Raw genomic sequence first — 26,511 nt, 5'->3', positions numbered from 1 at the left:
GGCAAAAAAAAAAGCATTTTAAAAATCAAAACTAATGTTACAAGAAGTCATACCGAGGTTTAAACGATACAAGATATTTCTAAACTCATAAAAACAAAGCCATGACCAGGTTATTCACAAGTGGCTACAGTGTATCCTGTGAAGGTGTAGGAAGACACAGTTTATGGTTTCAGTGGCATAAACTATGACGGGAGAACCCCGGCGTACTTTATGTGATCTACTCTTGAACGCTGCTCTGGCCGGGGGCTCCTCACAAATCTTCAGCCCAACACCAATGATCACACGGGGGCCTCTAAAAGGGAAAGGAGCTTTACGCAAGAAAATAAATACAATTTCCAAGCGGGTCCTTTAAAACCTGTATAGCCTGGCTAATGAAAACCATTGATTATATGATTTATATGGACAAAAACAATCGGTCTCAAAAGGCTTGATGACAAGTGGAGAGTGGCTGCTAGGGATGGGGGAAAAAAAATAATACAGCATAGTATCGCGATATTTTGCGTAGCAATACTGTATCGATACACGGACGTCAAGTTTCTTTTATTAAACTATTATCCTCTTAACAATCCGACCCACTCGCTGTTCTGTCTTTCAGAAGTTGTAGAGGTCTTAGTCTTGAAGCTAGAGTGAAGATGCTGGTACCACATGAAACTAGAGAACATAAGGAATCAATATGGTGCCAACAATGTCATGTGAGCTTGTTGAGATGAACGTAAAATGCTCCAAAATTATGCTAAATTTTGTGAGGAAAAACTGGCATGGCCATTTTCAAAGGGGTCCCTTGACCTCTGACCTCAAGTAATGTGAATGAAAACTGAGATGAACAGAATGAAAACTATATAATATTAAGTAAAACAGATGTTGACAAACTGCTTAATTTGCAGTTGAAAAAAGGTAATAAATCACAATATATCTTATCGCAATACTCAGCATATCGCAAAATGTTTAAAACCGCAATAAGATCGTATCGTGACTTACATGTAAGTATCATAATAATTTGTATTGTGGGGCCTCTGGATTCCCACCGCTAGTGGCTGCTGCTCATATCTTAAGTCTGGATGTAAATTCAGTGCATAAAAGACAACAACCATATGCAGCCCGTTCACAGGAAAAGGCGTATGAATGCCATGATAATACACAAGGGATTGAGAGAGCAAATCAAACTCCTTTCTTGCTTTTGACGTGTCATTTGTACGCCATGTAGTCTGTACAGAATCCAATGTTAACGCATCTGCGTAAATGTGCTACGCTCAGAGCTAGTGACGTAGAATAAAAAGTGCGAAAGACCACTTATGGTGGGAAGGAGGGAGGGAGGGGAGGTGGATGGGTTCAACAAACACAGCACTTTCAACAAGGAGACCAGTGTTCAAGACTGGTGTTTTGTTTTGTAAGTTACGTTAGTGACATTTCTGGCATGTTGTTTAGTGACGTTTGTGACGTGTTTTTCGTAGTTATGTTACCTTGTTTTCGTACGTATTTTACTTAGTTAATGTACTTATTTTAAAGGTCTTATTGACAACATTTTTATGTAGACAAATATATATATATTTTTTTAAATAATACATCCACAGAGCTTGGATGGTGCCAAAGAGAAGCATGGCTTTTCCTGAAAAAAATATTATGATTGTGAATTAATAATTTAAAACATTTTTCAGGTCCAAGAGGAATGTTTTGTTTATCTCTGTCGAAGATATCCGATGGTTGGTTCTCACTTCTAACGAGGCTTGTGAGCCAATAGTAAAACAACTTTGGTGTCACATGGTATCTCTGGGTCGTCAGTTTGTGTGGAAAAAACGGATAAATGGCTGAGATTGACGGTAAGTGCCTGGCAATGACTTGTTGTGAAGTAAACGCAATGGAACTGGGGAGGGAGAATGCAACATCATAGTGGCTGAATGTTATCAGTGTTATCAGCAGCACCTTTAAGCCCAACCATGACGGTTTTCCTAAGTTAGTGGTTTCGTAGTCTCAATCTAACTGCGAACGTTACCGTAGTTTTGTTGCGTGGCGTACAAATAACACGCGAAAAGGCTAAAATGCCTCCTAATGACATGCAGAATGTCCATGGGATGTTGTGCTATTTATACGCTCTCACTGTCTCACGCTATTTATCCCGTGAGACCAGGTTGATATGAGAAGATGTTTGGGAAAACTATAAAATAGCATAAATGGGATTGTAAATTTTGTATATTCAGAGCAGCGAATCAAGAGAGAGTGTGTATGTGTGTGTATGTGTGTGTCTGTCTGTCTGTGTGTGTGTGTGTGTGTGTGTGTGTGTGTGTGTGTGTGTGTGTTGTGCAGAATACAAGTTGGAAAGACACAAGGGCAGGTCTGTGCAGTACCAGATTTCTCACCAGTGACAAAGACCCTGCTCCATGTTTGCATGTGATAGTCTCTGAACGCAAATGGCCACTTCATCATCCTGCCTGCAATGGTATTCATCTATGAAAATAATTATCAAGGTTGTGCATGGCGCACAGCTCCGAATCAGGATGCACTCATCTCATGGAAAAGGAAGGGTGGAGGGGGGGGTTTGTCTGATTCACACAATACACATTAATCCATCAGGAGGGGAGCCATTGGCTGCAGTAATTAGTCAAAGCATGGGTGGTGGGGGGGGACACACCTCTGCCAGTCATATTCATCCAGCGCACCATGAACAGGCGACAATGGAAGTCCTAATGACGGGGCGCTAGAGGAGGTGGACGCACGATGAAAGATACCTCGTCATCAATCCCCAATGAGAGCGCCGCCGTAACAAGAATGGAGATGTACGGCGCTATGCAACCCCCCCCCTATACCGCACACTGAGTGTGTTTCCACAAACATGATAAATTATTCAGAGCTCATCCATCCTCCTAGGGCATCCTTGGCAGAATTTACTGGGGCGCCATCCTTCAAAATAACAACAATTAAAATAACAAAGGGGCCGGCGTTGTGCCGCGGCTCACGCCAACCACTTGTGTAATTAGTAATTAGTTCGGTCATAAAAGGTGTCTGGAAGGCCGGCTCGTTACGCCTGAAGTGGCTGTTGTCTGATAATGAAGGTGGAGGAGACACAATCTGACAGACGGGGGGGTGTCTTCTTTCAAATCTGGGCAAAACTTAGATGTACAACACTGCAAGTCTTGTGTGTACTAAAGAGGGTTTGCTGAGCCTTTCTAATGTAGACCACATTGGCTACTGATGAAACAGAGTCCGGAAGAGTTTTATGTGAAGTAGTAAATAGTAATTACCTCTTTTTTTCCTTTCTTTTTTTTTTTAAACATCTCTTGGATGCTCTTCAGGGGCTCTGGAGTTGTAAATTTGAGGAAGTTTACCAACACAGAGGACGAATGTGGAAGCTCAAATTTCTCCTTTTATGTGGCCCTGATGCTCCTCTCTCTCCCTAATCAGCTAACAAAACAGTTATGCCTTCAATTTAATAAACTCAAACAAAAACCATCAATGCGCTGCGAGGAGATGCTTTACTGGTGGTGCTCTTTAAGATTTCAATTGCACTACTAAATTGTCCATTTACGTCAAAACAGAGCGGGGCGTACAAGTAGATCTGCCGTGGTTAGGTGACATCCAAAACAAATGGTTTAATTGTGAGGAGTGTTCAGTACGAGAGCTGGTTCAGGATTAATGAAATGCTTATTTGGAAAGAACAGCGTTTAGAAAAGTAAAGTGGAGGGCCAAGAGAAGTACATTAACAACGTCCTTTACAATAACACACGGGTGCTGTTTACCCAAATAACAAGCAAGACGCACATTAAATCCCAGTATGATATATCAGCTGATGGCTGAAAACCCATCAATTAAACACAATAACGTTTTAAAGTCAGGTCTAAAACACAGATAGTTAGCCAGAATGCTATTGTTTTCAAAATTTCAACCAAATACATTTTTTTTTTTTTTTAATATATATATTTTTTTATTTGGGCTGTCAAAGTTAACGCGATAGAAACGCGTTAACTCGTTTTTTAACATAACTAATTTCTTTAACGCAATAACGCAACTTGCGATTCTTAGGTTTTAGCGGGCTAAGTTTTAAAGCTAGAGTGAAGATACTGGCATCATATGACATGAATAACACTCCGTACTTATGCAAAAGTTTGGCAAGGAAAAATTGGCATTACCATTTTCAAAGGGGTCCCTTGACCTCTGACCTCAAGATATGTGAATGAAAATGGGTTCTATGGGTACCCACGAGTCTCCCATTTACAGACATGCCCACTTTATGATAATCACATGCAGTTTGGGGCAAGTCATAGTCAAGTCAGCACACTGACACACTGACAGCTGTTGTTGCCTGTTGGACTTGAGTTTGCCATGTTATGATTTGAGCATATTTTTTATGCTAAATGCAGTACCTGTGAGGATTTCTGGACAATATTTGTCATTGTTTTGTGTTGTTAATTGATTTCCAATAATAAATACATACATATATTTTCATAAAGCAAGCATATTTGCCCACTCCCATGTTGAAAAGTGTATTAAATACAACCTTTACGGTAGGCTACATTTTGAAAAGCAAAGAAATATGCGAGTCATTTGCTATTAATCGCGATTAAATATTTTAATCGATTGACAGCCCTGGTTTTTATATATAAATCATATACACAAGTCTCTATTTTTTTCTTTCCTTTGTTGCATTGACTATTATAGTTTTATGCTACACAAATCCAATTTCCCCAGAGGGGTATTAAGGTTTAATCTTATCCTAAATATAATACTAATCTGGCATTAAAATCAACAATACACTTCTATTAATCATCATATATTATAGCGATTATCAAACAGCCAGTTTAAATGTTAATGTTAATAGATTCTCTCTGCAGGTCCTGAAAGTTTGATAGCACTGCTATTTCTGTGGCACAATTGTTCGTTTGCTGACGAGGACAAATGACTGAACATCCATCAGGATTCAATCAGACAGGCTCGTTTCAGAGACAGACGCATCACAGCTTTTTCACCATTTTAAAAACGTTTCTTTTGTTTTTAAACGGACAGTAGAAACTGATATTTGAACACAAAACACATCAAATTTCCTTCCTGATTATTTTTTATTACTTTATATGTTCCCTGTCAGGAAATATAAAGCCTGTTGCGAGACATCTTGGCATCTGGGTCGACAGTAATTTAAGTGTTGGGCAACATTACACAAAGCTTGTGCAATCATGTTTTTATCATCTTAGAAATATTTCAGAAATACGATCAATCTCAACTTTTGAAGACACATACACCATTTTACATGCTTTTATCTCATCACGCCTGGATTACTGCGACCTTTTTACTCGCCTGAACCAAAAATCCACTGATCGACTCCAGACTGTACAGAACTCAGCTGCCAGGCTTTAAACCAGAAACAAGAGACGTGATCACTTCTATTTTACCTTCTTCACACTGGCTCCCAGTATGTTTTAGAACTGATTTTAAGATTTACTGAGCACCATACACACCGGTACGTACTTCGAGATCCTCGGGTCTTACGTCTGTTCCAGAGACCCGGCTAAAAACTAGAGGGGATAGAGTGTTTGCAGTGAGGGACCTAATGCTCTGGAACGATCTGCCCAAGGAAATCAAGTCGGCTGAGTCAGTAAACTCCTTTAAATCTCATCTTAAAACATACTTTCATCAGGGAGCCTTTCCTGATTTGATTTGAGTTTTAATTTCCTTGAACTGTCTTTTATTTCTTTTAAATAATATTTCATTTTATGACATGTCTGTTTTATTTCGCTGCACTTGTGATGCACTTTGTAATGTGGATTTTGAAAAATTCTCTACAAATAAATACATAAATAAAGATTATTATATTATTTCATTTGAATTCAGCTTCAAGGAAAAGGTAGAATTTACCTTAGGTGAATATGGAGAGGTAAAGAAAATATTAAATTTGTTTTTCCCTTCAAAGCACTGGATGTTATGTAAATGATAACATGACCTTTATCATAGCAAGCAGGACAAGCAGAGTGAATGTGCTTTCATATATCACTACAAGCGACTGCACTTCGGCACAAACAGTCATTCATAACCTTTCTGCTAAATTAATTTGGGTACAGTCAATGGGAGCTGCATATGCAGAAGAGATTTCTCTCCTTGCTTATTCTATATTAATGCCGGTTCCTATTGGCAGCCCTCAAATTGCTCAAACATTGCCGCTATCCCCCAGATCATTTTGCTTTGATTTGCATAAACCATGTGTTTAGAAGAAACGGGAGAGCGGGAGTAGATTGAGGATTTGTCATGTTGAGGACTGGTTGCTGGAGCACTGGCTCTTTGTCAAACGGTGGCAGCGATCACACCAATGGTATCTCCAGACTCAAATTAAAATGAAACAGGACCAAATACCTTCCTGCTGAAATTGTTTGGCATGATTAAGTCTCTCCGAAGTGATTTTCTACATGTGCATTAATGCTTATCTTTCCCCACTCCGATGAGGTTCACAGGAGACCATCTACATGTGTGTGTATGTTAATTCACCTCGGCTAATGTTGTTTACAAGATTTACCAGAGGTAATGTTAGGGTCACAGACCCGCCAACGTTTCCATCTTATCCCCTCACATGACAGTCCACACGTCATTTTACCCATCAGTATTATTAATCCCAAGATCGAGTCATTTAATTCGTCTATTTCTAATATGAATATAAACATCATTCTCCAACACTACATCAGATCTGTGATGAAGAATTTGTGAAAACTAGGGCTGTCAAAGGTAATGCGATAATAAAGCGTTAACGCAAATTCGTTTTAATGGCAATAATTTCTTTAACATATTAACGCAACTTGTGATTTTTAGGTTGTAGCGGGCTCTGTCTTAAAGCTAGATAAGTACAGATACTGGTATCATATGAAACTAGAAAACCTAAGGAATCCATTGTTACCAACCATGTCATATTAGCTTAGCTTCAAACTTACGCTAAATTTTGGCGAGGAAAAACTGACATGGCCATTTTCAAAGGTGTCCCTTGACCTCTGACCTCAAGATATGTGAATGTAAATGGGTTCTATGGGTACCCACGAGTCTCCCCTTTATAGACATGCCCACTTTATGATAATCACATGCAGTTTGGGGCAAGTCATAGTCAAGTCAGCACACTGACACACTGACAGCTGTTGTTGCCTGTTGGCATTGGGTTTGCCATGTTATGATTTGAGCATATTTTTTATGCTAAATGCAGTACCTGTGAGGGTTTCTGGACAATATTTGTCATTGTTTTGTGTTGTTAATTGATTTCCAGTAATAAATATATTTGCATAAAGCAGCCTATTATTCCACGCCCATGTTGATAAGAGTATTAAACACTTGACAAATCTCCCTTTAAGGTACATTTTAAACAGATAAAAAATCTGTGTTAATTTATGATTAATGCGATTAACTATGGACAATCATACGATTAATTATGATTCATATTTTAATTGATTGACAGCCCTTGTAAAATCATATCTAATAAAAGAGTATGCACTTGATTACGGAGAAAAAATAAATAAAAATAAAAAACCTTACATGTGAGCTGAGAAATTCAGCCACACTAAAACAAAGTCCATGCCCATTTACATCCTTTGCTTTTATCACACTCTTGTTATTTAACTCCCCTTTTCACTGAATTTGTTGCGAACACACAAGAGTGCACACGCTCTCATTACCGAGACAACATACCACTCCTCCCAATTAACTCCAATTTATCCAACAGCTTTCAAAAAGCGATCTGGAAAAAACGAGGGCCTGATATTGCATCTCTGCAACATCACCGGCTTGTGAGGATCAAAGTACTCCCATGGGTGGGAGGCAAGAGGCTTCAGACTCCCCACAATGCAGTGCAGCCAAATGAAATAATGCAAATGGAGCCCTAATTACCAGCAGCTTAATGCACAGCTTCCAATTAGCAGCAATTACACTCAGTGTAAATTCACCAACAGAAAGCCAGACAATGACACACTAATGATATCAGATTTCATGGGAGGTAAAAGGGAACGTGTTGTGTTTAGTGAGGTAGTAAATATTGACCAAAGACAGAGATGTTTAACAAAAGCTTTTTCCAATCAAATGAAAAATGTCACACTTGATTTTATTGTTTAATGTTAAAATAGCTTCACGGTTCGCCTTATTAAAATGATCTAAGCATCAACTACATAATAAATAGTATACAGACTTCCCGTGCTACATGGCTGAAGTGGTACCATCTGTATTTTTGATGAAGGGTCACATTTTTCCTGTGATTTTGACAACATGCATTTAAGGCCATTTATCACCACTGCTGCGAGGTAATGAGGGCATCCACTGGACCGGAGTTGCATAATTCTGCCATTACTGGCCCATTGTAATAATCTTCTGACCTCTAGCTTTCAGAGCTGATCTTGAATGCTATGACAAATCTGAACCCAACGTTTTCCAACACACCCCGAAAGAAAAACAGTGTGGAGAAGCTCAAGGTCAGCTGAGATTGGGAGTCGAAGGAAGGCTTTTTTTTTTTTTGGTTTAAAGTTCACATTTATAACACAAACATGAGACCAAGTTTAACCTTTATCACCTCAAATACCAGAACCAGCAAGGGGTCTCACATAAAAACCGAAACAAAACATAAGATTTTAAACTTCAAAAGCAATAAATTCCAGTTTAGTTTATGATTTCAAAACTACACAAAATTGTTAAAAATTAAACTGATCTTGCTTGTTAGCTAAGGAATTTGCTGATATTTTACTAAACAATAAACAAATCAGCGACGTCCCCTCTCCCTTGCTTCAGCGTGATGCAGGACTACAAGCCTCGGCAATCTCATCTAGCGAGGCTGTCTGCTATTCATGAGCACCTCCTCCCCTCTCTCCATCATACGGCTGTGCCCATTATACAGCACTTATAGCACAGTGTGTGTGTGTGTGTGTGTGTGTGTGTGTGTCTGTGTATGTCAAGTGCAGCAATTCCACAGCAAGGTGATTGAGACGATCATATAAACAGAAGTCTGACTAACTATAATGGCTATGTAGTTATCTCTTCATTCGAGGAAATAATCTAACAGAAAAAACAAAAGGCATCCCCGCTGATAAAAGTCTGTCTTGAATTTTAAATACTACATTTTCTTTCAGTGATTTATTATGTCACTCATATAGAGTGCTACGGGGATGACATATTTTTGTAAGCCATCCCAGAAGTTAGCATCGCACAGGTTCCCTCGACGAAAAGCCAATGGGATTTTTCCATTGGGTTTTGGATTAATGCAGAAAATAAGATCTGTGGCGAACAAATGTTTATGATAATTACACGTTTTGTTCAGCAAGATAACCTTCACAAATGAACACCACTTTTATGATTTTTTCAGCGTGAACACAATCGCCAGAAGGAAAAATCTAACATAAGGCTGTAAACAAACTACACCACGGTCGCATGAGCGCGAGTATACACAACGAGGCTGTAAAGGCGGACGAGTCAGCGTGATGACGTTTTATAGTCTCATTTAGCCACTTGTTAGCAACCGACTTTTTTAAGACACGTAAATGCTTGTGGGATATTTACTGACGAATTTTATATTGTAGAATAAAACGCTAAAATCTCTTCAGCTTGTGTTAACCACAGACCTTATTTCATTCATCGAACTAAAAACCCATTAAAAAAAAACAACATTGACTTCCAGACGAAAGAATCAAAAGTGCTAAAATGCTAACTCATTTCCAGGTTTTAGGACTCATTCCTGCAGCACTCTATTGGGAGTTTTGTACAGATTGATTCACGCCTCATGAACATCAAACATTAGACTGTACCTCAGAGACAGAATTTTATAGAAATAGCTAAATTCTACTTCTATTACTAAAATATTTCCTTCCTCTACTCACTCTTGAGTGTGTTTATCTATAAATTGTTGATGAGTTGCAACTGCTGTAACACAAAATCACTCCAGAATGAATAAACCGGTCCCTCCATCTATCATCAATATCAGTTCTTAACATCACACATAAAGCTGCAACGATTAATCAATTAGTTGTCAACTATTAAATTAATTGCCAACTATTTTTTTAAATTGATTAATCTGTTTGAGTCAGTTTTAGAAAAAAAAAAAATCCAAGTTCTCTGATTCCAGCTTCTTAAATGTAAATATTTTCTGGTTTCTTGTGGACAAATAAAACATTTGAGGACATCATCTTGGGCTTTGGGAAACCGAGAATGAAAATAATCGTTAGTTGCAGCCCTAATCACAAATCTTCCACATTGAACTCCCCTGGTCTGATCCTCGTAGGGTGGTGCTGAACTTGAACTCACACAAAGGGATGGGGGTGTAAAGTAGAAGATCTATGAGTAAAGCATGATCCTCAGTCTTCACCGGGGACGCTGGTATTTTATGTGGCCTTTTTCCTGCTTTAGTTGCACAAGAAAGAGCTGGATTCTAAAGATAAAGGCCATTTTTTGGCAAATGGTGAAAGTAGCAAAATAAATGACCTGCTGGTACCATGGTGTAATTACAGTGGCTGGAAGCATACCAATCTATCACGGGGACGAGGAGGGGGGGGGGCTGACACGCTTCAAAGGGGTTAGTCAAAGGAGATAGCCTTTGACTAACTACTGGCCCCGGACGATCGATACTCTGCAGATATTGCATCCAGGGAGAAAGGAGGGAAAAAGCCCTAAAAACTTCCCAAATGGTTTTTCATTCAGATATTGATCAGCACCCTTTTATCATGACCTTGCTCCACCAAGGCCGTATACTTTCTTAAGGGTATATGAAACTCATAAATCTGAGAGTTGCTACAGAGTCACACTGGGCCGTGAGCAGCGAGGCAGCGAGCAGTACGATGGTGTAATTGGTCTTTCTGGGATGGCGGCCCTTGTTCATACTTCATAACAAGGATTCCATTACATTCCTGAGCTGCTATGAAGAGGACGAACAATACTGATGGTGTAGGAACGAAGGGAGCGGGTCTAGAAGATGTAAAAGGGTAAATTGGTTAAACTGAAAACCTCCAGTTTAGGTGAAACACTACAGCAACCTGTCACTGTGCATATATGTAGTCAGTACTTTAACGCAGTGATTTACAACCGGGGATCCTGTACACCAGAGGGTACTTCTGTTATGACTATGTGGAAAGTCTGTAGGGCAGCTCAGCTCATTTGAAAAAAATATATAAATTATCTGGTTAAATAAAATGGTAACACTTTCTGTGATGTCCATGTCTATAATGCCTTATAAACATTATATATTTATAATGCGTTATAATCTGCCTGTATAATCATAGTTATAAGCACTCGTGAATATTCATGATGCTTTATTAAAATAAAGTAACATTTCATTTTACAGGTCTGCAAATGTCATGGTAATTAGGTGATAATTAGCAAGTAACGAATTTGAAATTTCTTTGAATTACTGCCAAATTACCCCAATATTTACCTCAATTTATCTAAAATTACTTTTTACTTTTTTAAAATTACTTTATTATAAACATTATAATTATATTTCACTATTTCCCAATAGCTGATCATTTATTTAATACTTTTAATAATATGATAATACATTTAATTTATTAGCATATAACTTATTTGAAATTTTGTTAAAAAACCATCATGACATTAGCTACCAGGTTAGATCTGTGTAGACAATAAGTCACACAATGGTGATATTTGTGCCTGATCAGAAGGGTCTTCTATTAGTTTTGGTTTTCCACCTCCGATGAAGAGCAGCACACAGCCGCTCCTGAAGCCTAAGGGCCCTATTTTAACGATTATATGCTATCTTAGCATATAATTATAAAATAATGTTTATAATAAAGTAAATTTCGATAAATGTTGACGTAAATATTGGAGTAATTTGGCAGCAATTCCAGATCACCTAATTACCATGAAATTTGTGGACCTGTAAAATGAAGTGTTACCAAACAATCATAACACATTATAAAGCATTTTATGATGATTTATAAGGGCAAGTATCATAATGCTTCATAATTGCTGGTCACTCACTGACATTTTTTTCTTTTTTGCGAAGATCATAGTCTATTATAATTCCCATAGTTTTAATACATTAGATATTTTTTTAATGCATTATAATCACTGTTATAATGTGAGTATTTTAAGCAGTAACACTGGGTGCTTTAAGTGAAGTAATGAAATTCCTGATATAATACATTACAAGCTGGTTATAAGTCACTATATGTGATCTCTGTTCACTTTAAGTATAGTGAAAAAGAAAATCATTAAATTTATGCAAGAACATCACAAGACAGTGAGTGATCAGCAAATATAATTATACAGTGTTATAAGCAGATTATAATGCATTATAACGTTTATAATGCATTATAGACATGGGCGTCACAGTGCTACCAAAAAAACATTTCACATATTTGTGTTTAAAGGTGCTAAATACGGGATTGGGAGCATTTCTATTGCTACGCTTCAGCAATGATGATTGGGACGGCATTATAAACTATAGCCTCCGTATGAGCGCAGTGTAGAACGGTGGCCAAGAGCTAGCCAGTGGGACACGCTCACATGCACTAACATGTACTAAAAGCACATACGGCCGGCCCGGCGATGTCAACAAAGCACAGAGAAGCTCAGATTACAACACACACAGAGGGAGAGTGACTTCATTCTCTGCTCAGGTAGACATTACTCCTCTATGTCTTTACATAGACAATCTTTGTTTGCTGGTATATTAATGCTCTGGATATCAAATGTAGCACTTTTAATGATCTGAAATCTAAAAGTGAGATAAAAGGTAGCACCTTCTACTACTTGTAGTGGTAAACATGCAAACTTGAAAAAAAGAAATATAGACCAAACCTTCCCATCAGGATCACTGTTTTCTTTCATAACAAGCTCCACTATTAAATCATGTATTGTGATAACTGATCAATTCAAATGAACATATTTGGAACATGAAAGGTGAAATCAAAACAAAATCTATAAATTACGAGAAAAAAAAATTCATAAAGTCATTTCCACGATAATGATTAAAAGCAGCCGTATTAACTGAACCACTTGCCTTTTTTCTTGTCATTCTAAATGATCCACTGAGTCTCGGTCTAACCTGCAACACTTAACCAAGCTAACATATGGACACCATCAGCTGTTAATATGTTCCACCATGACACTTTGTTACTATTCCTCACAGGCCCAGCCACTGTACTGTATATACAGTGGAGGTAAATGTTATCATTGAGGCTATATTCTAATTCATATCCATGAGCCAGGCTGCACGGTAGGGCCGCCTCGGCACGTTATTTTATGTAACTGATGGAACGCAAGGCTGTCAAACTCCAACAGTCTCCCCAGAGACTTAAGGAACATCCTTTTTGTCCCCGTCACAACTTTTCTGTCCCAGACACATGTCACTGCGCGTGATTAATGAGGTGGAGGGGTTTTGCGTTAAACCCCGTTTAAGGACTTTGCCGTTGGAGATCCCTGTGTGATACAAAGAGTCTCGTTTACAGAAAGACGAACATAGCTGAAGGCCGGCTCGCATTGCTTCGAGCAGTATGTTTATGCTATATGTTTATGACTGTATCAAGGCAGATGGATGAGCATAACTCGACCCACCAGCTAATTGGTTTTGAAGTAGTCGGGACTTGGACTAAAGGAAACAACTGTCTCTGCATCGGATGAGACGGGAGCTGCAGCTGCCACTGCTCAGTACAGCAGGTCATGTTTGTGTTTAGACTGCAAGTATTTATAAGCAAACCAAAAGCTATTATCAGTTATTAATATAAACAGTTGAGTACTGTACAAAGTAATGGACTTTTCTCAAGGTAAAGAAGTACTCATTTCAGAGATGATCTACTTTAGATGTGATTTAACAGTCATACTAACAATACTAACATCCTAAAATAAATATTTTAAGGCTGCAACTAACAATTATTTTCATTTTTGATTAATCTGTTGATTATTTTCTCATTTAATCGATTAGTTGTTTGGTCTATGAAATGTCAGAAAACGGTGAAAATGTCAATCAGTGTTCCCCAAAGCCCAAGATGACATCCTCACATGTCTTGTTTTGTCCACAACTCAAAGATATTCAGTTTACTGTCATAGAGGAGTAACGAAACCAGACAATATTCACATTTAAGAAGCTGGAATCAGAAAATTTTGACTTTTTTTTTCTTAAAAAATGACTCAAACAGATTATCAAAATATTTGGCGATTCATTTAATAGTTGACAACTAAACAATTAATGTTGCAGCTCTAAAATATTTAACTGTAAAAATAGGTTTGAAACAAAAGGATTAGCTACAAAGATTAGAATAAAAATAAGAATCAATCTGCAGAAGATCTGGTGTTTAAATCAGAATGAGGACGGATCAGGGATCCAGCTACAGTGTTTATTCTTTTCCCAAATACAACAAAAGGCAATCTGATGGTCAGATAAGTCTGCAGCTGCAGAGTTTTCCATCCAGCAAACAAGACACGCTCTCAACCTTTTACATACAGATTTGTGCAATCACACGTCACTATGCTTTAGTCAGTGTATACTGCAGCTAGAGGTTGTGGAAGGATGTGGAAAAAAAATGTCTGTCTTGTCTTTGTCTCCATCTTTAGTTTTGATGCTTCAGTAACAAATATCTCTCTCATCCTCCGCTCCATCCATCTCCCTCTCTCACTCTCCGTCTGTCTTCCTGCCCTCTCGTGTCGTGCATTTCCGAGAGTCGGTGTACTCTAAACAGTTATGTTCTTGTTTCCTATGGTTATAATCTCCGCTGACGTGCCGGAGTCCCATTTCCTTTTTCAGCTCTGCGTGCACGACACCAGCGTAGCCATAACGTACAGCACAGTGTGTCCATAAAACATGCGCGCAAGGCAGCGCAGACGTTGTGCAGACCTCGGCTTTAACACATGCATTACATTCTGTATTATGTATCATAATTATGATTTAAGTCTGGAATGATAGCGTACAAGTGGAGATGAATCGGGCTGCCGCAGCTTCTCATGCTATCATTTCTTTTAAAAAATGCTACGTGGACATGAACGTCCTCTCTGTAGTAAGCAGAACTCGGCGGTATGTTCAGAGCAGAATTAATTGATTACTTGGGAGGAGGCTCACTAACAAGGCCTGTTAGGACTACAGGACAATGAGCAGTAGTGTTGCAATTATATGGTTGATTAATTAACTTAATTATTTATTCATTATTTGATAAACTGAAAATTAATTAAAGGCCCTTAAAACCCATTTATTAGATCAACTTCTTAATATGAGTAATTGATAAAATTGGGTATTTTAAAAGAGAGATTCCTGTATTTGTCGTTTGAATAGCGTGCAGTTAAAATGGAGAAAGCGATGTCACGTATTTCAGTGCACCAAGCAGAATTTAGAAATATCTGATTTTGATTACAGTTGTGTGGTTGCTTGCTTATGTTGCCAGGGAGACGTCACTGTCAATCAAATCTGACCTAAAGACATCCCAGTATTGATTACGCCAATTAGCTGGGATTTTGACTTTTAAATTCTTAATAAATAAGAGCTAAGGATGTTTTTTAAATCCAAGCTTTAAGTTTGATTGTAGATTATTTAGTTAGAGAAATACCTTTGATTTTAAACCAAATGTTTAGGGGCAAATTTTAAATGTATAAATTAATCATTTAACGAAATTAGATAATTAGATTAGATTGATCTTTATAGTATATAGTATAGTATCGGTGCTGAGACAATGAAATGCAGTTTTGCATCTAACCAGATGTGCAAAAAGCAGTAGAGTGCAGAGTGATGTACAGAATAAAACACAGAATGTAGAATTAACAGTAAGAGGTATGAATACACTAGATATATACAGTATGAGCTCGGGCTGGGCAATATATTAATATTATATTGATATCGTGATAAGAGACTAGATATCGTCTTAGGTTTTGGATATCGTAATATGGCATAAGTGTTTTACAGTAAAGTGATGTAATTTTCTGACCTACTAGATTTTCCTGGCTGTTCTATCATTTGCCTTTACCAACTTAGTCATTACATCCACATTAATGATGATTAATTATCAAAAATCTCATTTCGCAAATATGTTCTAAAAGCACCAATGGTCAAAACATCGTCGCAATATCAATATCAAAGTATTTGGTAAAAAATATTGTGATATTTTATTTTCTCCATGTCGCCCAGCCCTAGTATGAGCGGTGTGAACAGTATTAACTTAACAGTATTGAGAGTGAGTATGAATGCGCTAAGATATATATACAATGAGAATAGGCAGGGAGCTACTGATTTGCAGAATCTGAAGAGACGCAGCCTGGCGTTTTGCACGCTAGAGCTGCGTATTGGCAAGAATATGGCGATAAGATACGTATCATGATACAGAGGTTACGATTCAATATATGGCGATATATTGCGATACTGTAAGCAAGGCGATATATTGGGATTTTTTAAAATCTAATTTTAGGAAAACTGTCATAGTATAAAGAACACACCACCATGTGCATTACATCTGAGTAAGAAAAAATACTTTATATGCAATCAGAACAGTTGGATCTGCATTTACATTTGTCACAGTCCTTGTAACATCCAACATCATAGCACTACTTTTTGTACAATCTGAGCCACTTTCTGTGACAAATCTTTGCATATAAACTAAAAATCAAGTGTATTTGATAATCAAGTGTATCGATATTTCTTACACCCCTAGTGTGCGCCACCATCTTGGTCGAATAAATTTAAGTCATTGCCAAAGAAAAATGCCAAACCTCCGCTGGTTCCAGGTTCTTAAATGTGAGGATTTGCTGCCTTTCTATGTCTTGATTCACCAAAAACTGAATATCTTTGGACATTGTTCTGTCAGACATGATGAGCAATTTGAAGACATTGAATGTTGATGTAGAAAATTGTGATTCCCTATTTTCTGACATATCACAGACCAAAAATCATGAATCAATGAAACGCAAAAATAAAGCAAAGATGAACTGATAGAGAAAACAATCGTTATTTGTAGTTCTAACTGGAAGCCCAGGTTAGGAGCATGAAGAAGAGAGTAAGTAGAGAATGGATATAGTACATGCTCTATGCATCACATACTATGTTGTAAAGTTGAAACAATTATTAAATTAATCAATAAGTCGATCAAAAGAAAATTAATTAACAACAATTTTGAAAACGTATTAATTGTTTGTGTCATTATCAAGCAAGAATGGCAAACACTCACTGGTTACAGTTTCCGAAATGTCATTATTTGCTTCTTTTCTCTGTTTTGTTTCACTGTTAATGAACTAATTTCAGGCTTTGGACTGTTGGTAGGACAAAATCGGCGATTTTAAGATGTCGCATTGGGTTAAGGAAGATTTTGATTGGCAATTTTATAATATTTATAGCCTAAAAAATACATAAATTAATTGTAAAAAAAAAAAATCAAAAAAAAAAAATCACGATTTTAATTTATAATGAAAGCATCATTAGTTGCTATCCTACTGAGCCATTGAATGTATATACTGTTGTACTTGCCCGGCACTTACTCTGTTCATTCCTCACATACAATTCTGTATATCTAATGGGGATATGGTGTAAAAGAAACAATATTTCCTTTACTAAAAGAACAAATAACTCTGTATGTTGTGTAGACACCCTCTTTTGTATCATTAGTGGATAAAAAGCTAAAAGCTTTTCTAACTGTGAACGTTCTGCTCCGGCTTCTTTCCCTCAATAGTGCGCTGGTGAAATGACACAGCACAAGATAAAATAGTAATGCTAATATCAATAGTTTGTCCATTACAGGTCAGCTAACTGTCCAGTGGAACAGTTACAAAGCTGTTCCTTTTCGATCTCGCAAGGACGATCAATACGGGGGCATACTGTTTCAATTTTGCCGGCATTGATTTTCTCTATAACACTCCAACCCTAAAGCATTCGTCTTTCTGAAGGAAGGAAGATTTGATTTACTGAAGAAAAATTGGAGTGCACATCACAAAGATTTTTTGCCGGGCGGGAGTGTGACATGCCAAAAGATGGATGTCCCTTGGCTGGGAAGCCTCTAGCCTAAGGGCGTCCATTAGAGCAGTGGTGCTGCAGAAAATGAGCTGCTTATATGAGGGAGGAGGAGCAGAGGGAGACGAGTTGGTGCCTGAGGTGTGTGTGTGTGTGTGTGTGTGTGTTTTGGGGGGACTAGGTGAGGATTGTTGGAATAAAAAGGATGCTGATGCAGGCTTAAAAGGAAAGAGTAAGACAGGGAGTATACCTAAACCTCTGCATCTTGAATAATGTTTCCATTTGCCTCAAACAGACCGGCTACATCAGTAACAACAGCTCTGGATAAAAAAAAAAAAAGTGAGCATGCTGCTTCTACATCACACTTCAACCTTTTTTTTCAGCAGCAGCCACCTTTCCCTTTACTTCCCCCGCTTCCTGCATCCAGAGTGAATTTCCATGGTACATTAGTCAGCCTATTAGAATGCAATAAAGAGAAGGTATGAGAGGGGAAAAAGAGGAGAGTAGTGCGAGTCCCCCGAGACCGCGAGTTGGCGTTCTCCATCATCTGCCCTCATCTCCCCTCGCTGTCCGTCGACTTTGTCTAGGTGTCATATACATGAAAGATGATTCCTGACCCAAATAAACACTGCAGCGGTCTGGATGCTCAGTGGACCCGAGCTCAAAGGAAAAAAAAACTGGAGAGATGAGGAGAGAAAAAAAATGACATCTGCCAGTTGTTTCATTTGTGGCTATCTTGCTAGGTGTTCATTTACTTTTTTTTCAGGCTGGCATGTTGTACACCTGAGTCTCCAGGCACTGGGACAGAAACGTATGGATGAACAGGTAGTCGCTGTGGATCTGTCTGTCTTGACACTAGATGACAGACAAGGGCACAAAAACGATAGATACTGCCTCTGTCTGGAGGAAGGAATCCTCCCTGGACGCCCGGTGATACAACTGAAGCAGATAGTGAAACAAGAAAGAGCAAAAGGACAAGGAGTGGGAGAACAGGAGAAGAGAAATTGTATGTTGTGACGAAGAGAAAGGAAGAGAGAGAGAGAGAGAACCGCAGACGAAGCAGGGGGAATGGAAAAGGGAAAATCACCTAACACCTCTTCTCTCCAGAGGCCGGGGCCGCTGTAAGCTGGATATTAAGACACAAATTGCATTCAGGCAGGTCACACCATGTCAGAAGATATTAGATGCCTGCCGTGAGGAAACAACAATTCCCATCAGCTTGTGAGAAAATAATATTTTCATTTTCAGACTCTTTATTGAATGGAAACTTTGGGGAATACGTTTTTATGGCGTGCGAGCAGCCAGGCTTGGATTTTACACTCGAGCAACAAAAGGTCGTAATCATAGCCGCGTATTGTCTTTGTGTTCCTGGATTTTCATTTTCACAGCTGGAAAAGAGGTTTCATTGTGTGTATGCGTCCTTCCCCTCCCGTTTGTATGTACACGCGGGGATGTTGCTGCATCACACGTTTGTATGTGTGGATTTAGGGAGCGAACATTAGGACGCCTGCAGGCATGCAGGTGTGCTTGTGAGTATTTTTTCCCTGCGTGCATCTTTTCTTTTTACTTGCTCTTTTTTTCTGGGTTTTTGCAGCACCAGATGTTTCTCCTATGTGCCCGCATACCACGGGGCTCTGGTGCGAAGCTGCACCACCTGACCTTCACAGTAATTGACCAAAAATATTGATGTAATGGCACAGGACTGATTGTGATTTATTAAAAGAGCGCTGCACTCCAAGGCCCAGTGCCAATGGCTCCCTGCGCCCATCGGCAGCCATTAGGAAAACCATCAATAGTGCAACGGCATAAAGGGCCAGTAATGGGGGACTGTTCTGGCCAGGGCTCGTAGAACACAATCTCCATAGTAAATAGCCTTGTGTGAGTACACATGGAGACTAATAGAAAGAGAGATCGAAGGGGGAGCAAAGGGAGGGAGATGGTATGAAGAAAAGAAAAATATTACAAATAATACACCATATCCTCCTGATATAAGAGAAAAGGAAAACAAAGGCTGCCAGAGATAGACTCCCGATCCAATAGCAAACTAACCCTCGCCAGACGAGTCTCTGGAGAGTTGGTTCAGCCTAACAAGCGCGAGCCAGCGGCCGCCTCTCCGGCTCACCATTACCCACTACCTGCACAAACAGCCATCATTAGGGAATAGCTGCATTGGATTCTGCTGCCTATTTGGCGAAACAAACACAGAGGATAAGGTTCCCTCTGTTCTTAATGGGAGCGGAGCTGTTTAAATGGCTTTCATCTCTCTCTCGAGTCAATGCATCATTCAACCCACAGCTGACATTTTCACCTTTGCAAATCTAATTTAATCAAAGCCATGAGTATTGGGGGATGAGAAAGATTATGATGAGATTAAAACCATTACAGTGGTTTGAATCACTTTCAAGGCTGAGAAAAATTACATGCTATGGACACAGTTCATAAAAAAAACAAAGCAGGTGCATCGTCTTGATTAAAGGCTTTTCTATACGATGCTAACTTATTGTCTCTGATATATCCTGGCATGTAGGGAACAAAACTAAATCAAAGGATTATTTGTCATATTTACATTTACAAAAAAATATATACACTAGGGCTGCCTCCTCTTAGTTGATTAGTCGACTAATCGGTCATTTTGGTATAAGTCACTAAGATTTCTTTAGGCTATTTGTTGTTTTTAATGCTTTTTCATGCCGAATGAATTATTTCCTAAAAACTTATGAGCACATCTCTGGTAAACACAAGATTTAAAGTGGTGCTTTTGTGTGATTCTTTGTTAATTAAATCAACTAATCGATTGGTCAACAAAATTAGGGATGCACCGATATGGATGCTAGATCAGATATCGGGTCGATACTGACTCAAATAGCTGGATTGGATATCGGTGACAATGGGGCCGATCTATTCAATTCAATTCTATGTTTATATACTATATATTTTATATAAGGAACTTTAATTTCTGTTGAAGTTTGGAACAATTTGTTGCAGCATTAAAACGATTTACCCTTGGATTGTAATTCCTGTTAATTTTGTTAATAAAGTTGCTGGTATACGATTTATTATCTTAATAATAATAACAGTTCAGTAAATTTATTTCTGTATATATTTGATACAATTTGATTTACAATCATTGGATCGGTACTTGGTGTCGGCCGATACGCAAAGCCCAGGTATCGCTATCGAAGTTTTTCCTAAAATCTTTTACAAAGTAAAATCTCATAACGATCTTACTTGAAATTAAAATGACAACTTAATAATGTAAAAACTTTGGTCTTGTTTATAGACATTACCTTATGGAAGAGCTTCCCCAGGCTCCATGTTTGTCAGTGAGGATGTTGACTATCTTCTGGATGAGCTGCGTGGCAGTCACGTGGTCGCGGTACTTGGCTGCTCGGATCAAGTGATCGCACATTTTCTCCTCGTCCCGCTTCTCCGCTGCGTACTGAGCACAGTTGGACTGGGAAGGAAAGAGAAAAGATGCATTATGCATTCTGGAAGTGAAGGTGTGTGTACATTGCAAAGACGTGCACAAATGTGTCAAGAGACTGAATTATACAGTATATAAATTATAATTTGTGCCGGAACATATATGGGGAAAAAACAGTTCTATAGGAAGGTAGAATACAGACGCAGTGTTTTCACATATAGAAACTCTACTCTGAGTAGAACCAAATGAAAAGGGTCATTTCTGTCCTTGTGTCATGTTGATTAATAACAGTGGACACGTATTTACTAATGCCCTCCGGCACACCAAATCACACGATACCCACAATGCACGAGGAGCACATTTTTCTCTGTCGGAATTTGTTATCAGAATGGGCCTTTGAACTCTGCGGCGATGGGAAAAGTAAAACACCTTCTGAAAAATAACAGCTATAATTTGAAACAGTGTTTTGATTTCCAATCTCTGTTTCAGAATCAATTTCACTTTCTACTCACGGCTTACTTTGAAAGTATTGTTTCAAAGTTATATTGTCATTGAAGGTGAGCATAAGGAAAGAGACGGGGGGAAAAAACATGTGCTATGTATAGTAACGTCTAGCCATACAGATCATCAGGGCTGCATTGGTGCATTTATATTCATGTTCTCACAACAGCAGCTGAAGCAAATGGCTGCAGTATTAAGAACAAAAGCTTATTCAATTATTAATGCTGCCTCAGTTGTTCCTTATCAAATTAACCTTAAACTAACCCACTGGTATTAACCCAGATGCACGGCTGAACAAATGCAACCTGCTTTCCCAAAGTTACCAGTAAAGGCTTTATAATGGGTCCTCCTCTTCAATTTGAACGACAACATTTCATATCTGACAGAAAATCTATAGGTATAAATCAAATTAGAGGGGCTTTTCTGCCGGCCGCTGGGCCTTAATTATCAATCTATGTCTCTTTGTGTGGCATTAAAGTGGGCCTTGACCTTCCAGCATGATGACCCGGGAAACAGAGAAATAAAGGGAGTACAGAGAAGGAATTTTCAAGTAAGGGTTTCACATTTTCAACCAGAGAATGCTTTGCTTTGCTGTGTGTGTGTGTGTGTGTGTGTGTGTTGCATGTCCATTAATCTTGATCAGTGGCACTGAAGGCAAGCAGGAATTGGGGAAAGCGAAAAGCTGGACCAAAGGAAGGGAATCAGAGGATGGTGTTCACATTGCTACTAAAGTTCAAATTATTGCATCAGATGCTGTAAGTTAAACTTTAAACCAGGCGGCAACCTCCGGGTTTGAAAAGTGAAGCGAATGAGGAAGTGCCTTAAACTTGCATTCTTTCTAATAGCTAGCAGCAGGTGGCGACTCTGGTTGCAAAAAGAAGTCTGATTGTGGACACGTGGCGTCGAAGGCGAGAGCGATGCTGTCGCGATGCTGTCGCGATGCTGTCGCGATGCGCATGCTTTCCCAAGCGCTTATTTTTCAGGGTGCGATGACTGCCCCCCCCAAGATGAAAATAGTTAAACTTTTGGAACGCTGCAATGCCTATGACCAGGAACAACCAATCACAGCTGGCAGATATCTTTCCTTTCTTCTGTAAATATCAGTCTACCGTAAATATATGGAGAAGTTAATTTGAGTGCAGGGCTTCTCAGAGCTTTAACATCTGTCCTACGGACTGTTTTACTGGCTTCACCCTTTACGTCCAAGGACGTCACAACATCCGGTTGAACGGTCAGTTAAATTGAAGAAGACAAATCGAGCAGTTACGTCACCGTGAAGGATTTACGGTGCTCGAAATCCATTTATCTTTGTTTTGACTTTGTTTAATTTAGTCAGTGAGGCTTTCACTGTTAAATTACTGCAACTTCATCATCATCATCATCGCAGTGCGTTGGTTTTGGTTGACTAGTAATGGCAGGGGCAACAGGAGCGCAACCTCCCAAGCACCTTGGATAAAAGGATGAAAGTGGTACGGTTGGCGTTTTCCACGCGTTTTAGACGCGACATGTGGAGGGCTCCTTACTCAGTGTTCGGTTGTACTTAGCTCCACGCTCTTGTGTCACGTCTGGTTGCAAAAAACAACATGATGACGGACAAAATGTTCGAACTCAAGGCTTCAAAACAGCAGTCCACAAACCAATGGGTGGCGTCATGGTGACTACGTCCACTTCTTATATGCAGTGTATGCTATAAACAGAAAACAATATTTTATTCTGGGACAATAGAGAAACACTTTTACAAAAAAAATGTATTCATGATTATAGAAATTATCCATTTCGCCAAAATAAATGGTTATGTGGATTTCCGTCCTTTAACCAAATATTAATGCGCCTATAAAGTCCATTTCAATCTGCCCCTGTCTGAGACATGTAAAGTCTGCAGTACTAATCAACAGTGCTGGGTTCAAACTCATAACCATAAACAAACACTTCATCACCTGTGTGTTGAGCCTGCCCAAACACCCAAACCCTCCATGCTGTAATGGGATTTTCTCATATCCGAAGCCAAAGTCGACTGCAGGAGAAAAGGCCAAATTCACAGACTCACCCCTAAAATAACAACCAAAAAAAAGCCGAACACATCAGTAGTGCCATTAAAACCCAACGCTGGGTTTGCTCGTAAGTGGAAAAGACAGGTCACTGTTAATTCCCCGGGTCATTCCGTTGATGTGAAGTCAGAGAACATGCCGGGGTATTATGAAGGACTTATTATGTTATGTTATTATGAAGGTTAAAGCGAATAACTAAATCTCCCAGTTGGCACCATCCTGCATTCACTTCCATCCAGGTCCGCTGACAGGATAAAGGGCAGAAAAGGAGCATTTTGGGTATTTTCAAACAAACTGTTCTTTCTTTCCTTTCAAGGAATGTTGAGGAAACATAAGAAGTAAATTAAACGTATCTGTTCCCATTTGCAATTAGAAACATGCGTCTTTTGGAAGCGGTCGGTGTGCATATTTTGACAAGACCATGAAAAAGACACGCTCAGAGACAAGCACTTCCATTTACCAAGTTTAAAAGTGTGCAGCTGAGGAAAAAAGGGACTGTTAGCCTCCTATCCAGACAGCCACCAGGGCACAACTTGCTGGCAGTGAGACCGTTATGACTTGCGACACTGTAATCATGGGTAGCACCTTCCATTACATGGCCTGGCTGACAGGGTCGCCCCGGCGCGAGTGGCTGGCTCTGCCGGAGGAGACAGCTTGGTGAAGACGAAATGATAATGGCTGGCATTAATCGAGTCAATTACACTGAGTCGTGTCTCCCACAATTCATCAGCGGTTCAAATAAATAACTGTGGATGTGTTTTGGAGTTTGGGGAAGGAAATTGGGGTGGCTGGGGGAAGTGACTGGGGAGTGAAAAGAGCAGTAATCATCTCGAAAATCACATAATGGAGAAGATGGCAACATGCAGAGACAGAGCGTTGAAACGCGTGCATTTTAATCACATTGCTGAACCTCTTTTTGAGCCAAACGCATCGGATTTCTTGCTAAAATTGCTGTGGTTATCACTGCCGTGGTCATGTTTCTGCCGTGCTGATTCTACAAATAATAAGCAGGGAGGAGATGAGTTTCACAGCGGTGGTGTTGTAACAGTGTCAGCCTTATCTAAATGCTGTAGTTGTTGTCAGATGATGCCTCGGCTCCCCTCCTCCTCTCCCTCGCTGGGTTGAGAGGGTTAACCAGTATAATAGGCTGGAGAATGGAGGCTCATTACAAGATATCAGCCCTATGTTTATCAATTAGAGTGACAGAGGAAGGTCTGGTGGTGTTGCTGCGCCACAGTGAGCCTTCAACACGGCGACTGACAAAACCAGGGTCTCCGGGTTCTGTCGGAGAACAGGAGGAAGAAACAAAACCAGCAGAGATGTTATTAAAGCGCTTGATTTGCAATCTCTTGACATTGGTGGCACATCAGGGCTACACACTCTCTCCAAGGCTTGGCTATCGCTCCGCGAGAATCTCCAATTTCTCACATCCGTCGACAAGCACTCCCAGAGGGTTTCATTTACAAACGGGCAGAGAAACTGTCCAGAGGAAGGCGAGACATCAGGCTTGTCCTTGTCTGGTATCAAAGAATGCAAATACACTACAAATAAATTCCTCCTGGAACACAATGGAGGTCTGGGGAGACAAGAGGATGAAATGAGAAAGGAGGATGGGGGTCGCTAAACAAAAGTAGATGCCGAACCAGTCCACCAATTGGTTTCAAAGAGATTCTCTTGCACTTGATCTCTTGGCCTTCGAGTTTTCAAATTGCAACATAAAATGTCACCAGGGGAATTCAGACAATGGGCTCGGGAAGAAACGAGTGAAAGGAAGAGGAGGGGGAGAAAAATGAGGGCTTAAAAGTACAATGGCGAACAAAAGTCACCAAATGACAATGCCTGACAGCCACTTCAATTCTGAAATGATGCCCCTGTCATGCCGTGCTCCCAAGTATTGATTTTTTTTTTTCCTTCTCTTGGAGCACAGGGAGAAAAAAAAAATCTAATCCAGTTGAAACAGATCTGTGCTGCTGGCACCGGCCCATTGCTAGCGGCCATCAAGGTTAACGCAGGCGCAACACTTATCAAAGTATCTCTCCTCCTCCTCCTCCTCCTCCTCCTCCTCCTCCTCCTCCTCCTCTCCCCTGCTCCTCCCCTCACAGTCTGGGGCTGATCTTTAATGGACTGGTCACCATGCTCAGCTGGCAGCCTCTTCATCTCTTCTACCCAGAAACCTCTCGTCTCCGCAAAACCGCGCCCTCCTCTCTCGCCACATCAGTCTACGTTGCTGCCATCTTTTCACGATGACTCCAGATCAGCTTCAAGGTCATGCCACGTGAAAAATCATACTGTCGTCTGGAGGTGAAAAATAGTCAAATGAAGAAAGGACGCAGCCGGATGAAAAATACACATCATCTGGATTGGCCTGAAATCACGGATACAGCGTAGCGGCCCAGAGCTCAGGCTGGATTTGAAAACAAATCTCTATCAACAACATGAAATTTCTTTTTTTTCTCACTAAAAACACACAACTGAGCATGGGACGATATGGAAATTTCATGTCACGATTATCCTGAGCAAAATTAAAATTACGATTAACGATATTATCCCGATAATCATCAAAATATGCTTAAAACGTAATCTTGCATTTTGTTAATAAACAAATATTTGAATTGCATCACAGTTAGGACACAGATTTTTTTAGTGAACATACTTTTTAGTGAAAAAGAAAC

At 39.4% G+C, this 26,511-nt stretch overlaps 1 protein-coding gene across 15 annotated transcripts in view; it reads right to left on the bottom strand.

Moving 5' to 3' along the window:
* Positions 1–26,511, bottom strand: part of lrba (LPS responsive beige-like anchor protein) — a 239,889-nt gene that overhangs the window by 100,335 nt on the left and 113,043 nt on the right. For all 15 annotated transcript variants that reach the window (XM_037765352.1, XM_037765349.1, XM_037765351.1 and 12 more), the window contains one exon: positions 21,154–21,320. In XM_037765352.1, the coding sequence (XP_037621280.1) occupies positions 21,154–21,320 (167 nt within the window). The remainder of the gene's footprint in view (positions 1–21,153; positions 21,321–26,511) is intronic.

This window comes from Sebastes umbrosus, chromosome 3, assembly GCF_015220745.1.
Source record: "Sebastes umbrosus isolate fSebUmb1 chromosome 3, fSebUmb1.pri, whole genome shotgun sequence".
In the NCBI taxonomy this organism is placed as follows: domain Eukaryota; kingdom Metazoa; phylum Chordata; class Actinopteri; order Perciformes; family Sebastidae; genus Sebastes; species Sebastes umbrosus.
The sequence above is the reverse complement of the archived record's forward strand: the minus strand, read 5'-3'. Positions and strand labels throughout refer to the sequence as shown.